This window comes from Pyxicephalus adspersus, chromosome 2 (assembly GCF_032062135.1).
Source record: "Pyxicephalus adspersus chromosome 2, UCB_Pads_2.0, whole genome shotgun sequence".
NCBI lineage: Eukaryota > Metazoa > Chordata > Amphibia > Anura > Pyxicephalidae > Pyxicephalus > Pyxicephalus adspersus.
The window spans coordinates 25154106-25158930 of record NC_092859.1 but is presented as its reverse complement, the minus strand read 5'-3'; the positions used below and the strand labels follow the sequence as shown (position 1 = coordinate 25158930).

At 36.5% G+C, this 4825-nt stretch overlaps 1 protein-coding gene across 1 annotated transcript in view; it reads right to left on the bottom strand.

Moving 5' to 3' along the window:
- SLC6A12 (solute carrier family 6 member 12) overlaps positions 1 to 4825 on the bottom strand; it is a 28617-nt gene that overhangs the window by 17058 nt on the left and 6734 nt on the right. The window contains exon 2 of the mRNA XM_072400080.1: positions 2655 to 2869. Within this exon, the coding sequence (XP_072256181.1) occupies positions 2655 to 2865 (211 nt within the window). The 5' untranslated portion in view covers positions 2866 to 2869. The remainder of the gene's footprint in view (positions 1 to 2654; positions 2870 to 4825) is intronic.

Below are 4825 nucleotides of genomic sequence, written 5' to 3'. Positions count from 1 at the left end.
CATCGTAATGTCCTATGGACATTGAGCGTTCTTAGTGTTGTGCACACACAACACTTCTTATTAATCTGCAACAAACAGCAGAGAACCTCTCTCTGTTCCCCATTGTGCCACATTAACCTACTCCTGGTCGGGAAGCATAGCCATCAAATCCTTCTGGATTGGTGCCATTGAGCTCCTCCGGCCAGGAAGCGGTTAAATTGGCCCTGCCTCCCAATCCAAAAAGAACAGCCTTGAAAGCAGCGGAAACTGTAACAAAACAGTCTAAGAGGCGATCCGGAGTCCTATTCTTCCACCTAACGAAGTGTGAAGCGAGCGCGGACTCCCCACAGACACTGAAAGGGTCAAACCAACTTTTCCCGAACAACCCCCCTATCTACGCCCTATATATCTGCCTTGGTTGCTGCCAGGCCTAACAGAGCAATGGGTTAATTAATTATGTATCATGCTGCCTGCTGATGGGTGATTAATAGATCCTATAAATAACTTTGTGCCTGGGGTGGATGACCCTCGACCTCTGCAATAATCTGAATGGATGACAAATGCTGGGAAATCTCCCACTGTCACCAGTACAAATGTGACTCGGTTGGCATTGTCTGTTGGAGGTATTAATCCCCCCAACCCTTCCTGGTGACAAAAAAACAGACGCTCCTATGTTGGGAGTAATGCAATCTTTATGAGTGAGCTGAAAAAAGTTACAAACCTCTGCAAAATTAAGCAGGGTTTATCACTTCCCCACATTTTCCTGCATATAGTATGCTCAGAAAATCATATTTAAACACCTTCCATGTATAGGACAAAGCTTTTTGCATATATCATTGATACTGAGGTGCATTTCCAAACTTCTGCTTGCAGCAATTTGTTTTCTACTTAAATTGATAGGTTTCTTTCAAGAATGATTTATCATTGCCCCAAAACATTGTTCAACATAAGCATAATAGGATCATATAAATGCCACTTTCCCACTGCCTGCAGGAATGAAGAGAATAAGCCCCAAGAAAGGTCCAAGCTGATTTGGGTTAAGCTTACACAGGGCTATGGACTCACCCTTCTACCACCAAGTGACAGTGCTTGGACCTAGTGACTTCATTGTAGGAGGAATAGTAGTGATTCACTTGTTCTCCCATACCCAGACGTATGAACTGTCAGCTCCACTGCCCACAGGAACTGATGTGAAGGGTTTTGTGACATTTATTGAAGCTATCTAACTTGTAGAAATGATAGAGTAACTTATGACTTTTATAGAAATTATTGATTATCTTAGGACATATATAGAAATGATTGATTATCTTATGACATATATAGAAATGATTGAGTATCTTATGACCTATATAGAAATGATTGATTATCCTAGGACTTATATAGAAATTATTGATTATCTTATGACTTATATGGAAATGATTGAGTATCCTATGACTTTATAGAAATGATTGATTATCTTATGACTTATATAGAAATGCTTGAGTATCTTATGACTTATATAGAAATGATTGATTATATTATGACTTATATAGAAATGATTGAGTATCTTATGACTTATATAGAAATGATTGATTATCTTATGACTTATATGGAAATGATTGATTATCTTATGACTTATATAGAAATGATTGAATATCTTAGGACATATATAGAAATGATTAAGTATCTTATGACTTATATAGGAATCATTGAGTATCTTATGACTTATATAGAAATCATTGAGTATCTTATGACTTTAATAGAAATGATTGATTATCTTATGACTTATATAGAAATGATTGATTATCTTATGACTTATATAGAAATGATTGAGTATCTTTTGACTTATATAGAAATGATTGATTATCTTATGACATATATAGAAATCATTGAGTATCTTATGACTTATATAGAAATGATTGAGTATCTTATGACTTATATAGAAATGATTGATTATCTTATGACATATATAGAAATCATTGAATATCTTAGGACTTATATAGAAATCATTGAGTATATTATGACTTATATAGAAATCATTCAGTATCTTATGACTTATATAGAAATCATTGAGTATCTTATGACTTATATAGAAATGATTGAATATCTTATGACCTATATAGAAATGATTGAGTATCTTATGACTTATATAGAAATGATTGATTATCTTATGACTTATATGGAAATGATTGAGAATATTTTACTGCTGTTTGTTTCCCCTTAACTTCCTGTCCACATAACACCAATGGAAGTAAAGGAGATTCCTCCCAAATGACATGTTTTTGTTATTATTACTTTAATTGAGAATGACATTTCTAATCAGTAATATTTACATTATTTTTGCAATATGCAGTCAGCTAATAGACAATTTAGGACCTAACTCCTGAAAAATGTATAAAGTTTGTCTGATGCTTGTACGCCGCAGAATAGGGGGAGCTTCTGTTGCACTTTTGTGTTCTTTAAAGCTAAGCTGAGAGGGAACAGTGAATTCCTGGAGGTCCTCAGTTTTGAATTCTTTCCTATAGGTGCCTGTCTGCTAAAAGCCATATTATTTTCTGCAGGAAAGGATTCATAAAAATATGTTATGTATGTGGTTAATGTATAGGTGCTTTCCAGTATTATTTTTAGCTTTTATACCACCTCTACAATCTTTTGATGGAGATAATATAGTGTATAGTGTGTAGAGATAAACTCACCGCCTCCGTTCTTATAACATAGATAAGGAAACCTCCAGACATTTCCAAGCCCAATGATTTCACCAGCGACAGACAAAACAAATTCGATTTTATTGCCCCATTGCCCTCGCTCCTCCATCTTGCCCTCTGAGCCTGGGCTCTCAGATCGGGTACACAAGGCGTCCACCTTCTCTGCCCCATTCCAGGCTTCTTCACAGTCCTTCCGACCCATCACCCTGTGGGTTAAAGAAGAAGGGGCGTTATTCAAGATCAGCTGCCCCACTTCACCATGACATCATTAAGATGGAGACAGTATGGATTGAATCGAGTCATTCATCAGCACCAAAGAGACTGTTACATAAGAGAGACAGCCAGACAGAACACTGAACAGAGTGACAGGACATATGGAGGACAAAGCATAACCATACCGATAAAATAATTATGGGGACAAACTATGAGAAATATTTAATAAAGTCACATTTTTACTGTCAGATAGAGAGATTCATCTTTTTGGTGTTCTAGAGAACATTGGATAAGCCAAAAATTTGCAGTCATCACTGGAACAGTAAAAGAGGAGAAATGTTTTGGTGACAACTGTCTAAAATTAGATAAACTTTTGTTTTATTTTTGTTTCCCTCTCCATAAAAAGCTAATATGAGTTCTGTCCTTCACCCACCCTTCCCAGATTGACATTCATTGAAGCAATGGTGTAGTATAGCACAATAACTGTGCATGGTTGCACAGAAGGCAGAGGTGGAAAGCATGCCATTATGATGGGTACTTTATGCAGGAGAGGACTAGATGTCACTGACGCAGCACATATCTCTGTCCATTGTGCTTATCTGTTAGCTAGTAATATCAGCACAGGGTAAGTCAGAGGAAATACTGTCTGGATGGCACCCATGGAAACTTATTATAGCAAAACAGCACCCAGTTTGGGAACTGATATTAAGTAGGTTTGCAAATTGTGCATTAGTTGGATCAAGGTCTCTTTATGAGACTTCCAAATTAGAACCCTGGTGCCTAGCCTGTAAACCAAGCACCACATGCGGCCCTTTGGTTCTTGATGGGCAAGCCTTGGACCACAGCAGTGGAGCCATTCATTTGTGAATGGGAGGAAAAGGTTCCTCACTGTCTTCTGCACCACTTGTCCTTTCTCCAAGCATTGCAATGTCCACAGCCACTGATTATCATTTCAGCATATCTGCAGTTTCTGGTAGTCCTTTTTATCATTACATATGCTAATCATTGTATTAAGCCCTTGATATCAGGTGCTGCAATTGAGACCCCCCACTGACTGATAAATTGATACTGGAAATGTCCTACAATTGAGTGGAAGAACATTTGTTTATCAGCTTAGTTGCTACGCTGTGGGCCAAATGATCAAGCTATTTTTTAATTATTTACCAACTAATTATTTTCTTCAACCTTTAGGTTTATGTACATAAACCATTATTAACACAGTAATTATGCAGTATTTTGTGTGCTGAAGGTATGTACATGTAGGCTCAAGCTAGACCAATATTCTATTTTCAGCACTACAAGTATTCTTTAAGAGGAGTTCCTCTTTCTCAAGTTCCAAAGTTGGAAAGTATGTTAACAGACAGAATTATATTTTTAATAGAGTAGAAGAAGGCTACAATCCTTCAATTTTATTTTTATTACTGTTTGTGTCCTTCTTGTAGACGTTTCCTTATTTCCTATTTGATGTCTACTAGACCCTTTTGTCATCTTTCAGCAGACCATATTTATTCTACTCTATGAACATGTGACAAATAGGAGTCATAAAGTCCAATGTGGCTATAGAATGGAGGAAATAGATCACAAGGACATAACATTTTATTAAACTATCTCATGTGGTTTTGTTGAACTGAATTCTCTTTTGATATTTTCCCTTTGATGATGAGCTGTGATCCAGCCCTGTACACATATTCTCTGTATTATACACAATATACTCAATGGACAACGCCTAGCATCTCTTTTTTGTCCTGCTGTATATTGTGTGCCAATTAACCAGCAAGCTCTAAGTAGCAAAAAAAAATATAATCAATTGCTGCACTTCTCTTCTATTCCAAATAACTTTTAAAGTGTTATTCCACCAAACATTCATTGTATTCGTGAGTGTTGTATTAGTAATGTCTTCTTGCCATAACTCAGAATTTTGTAAGGTTTATTTAATCACTCCTTTTGCT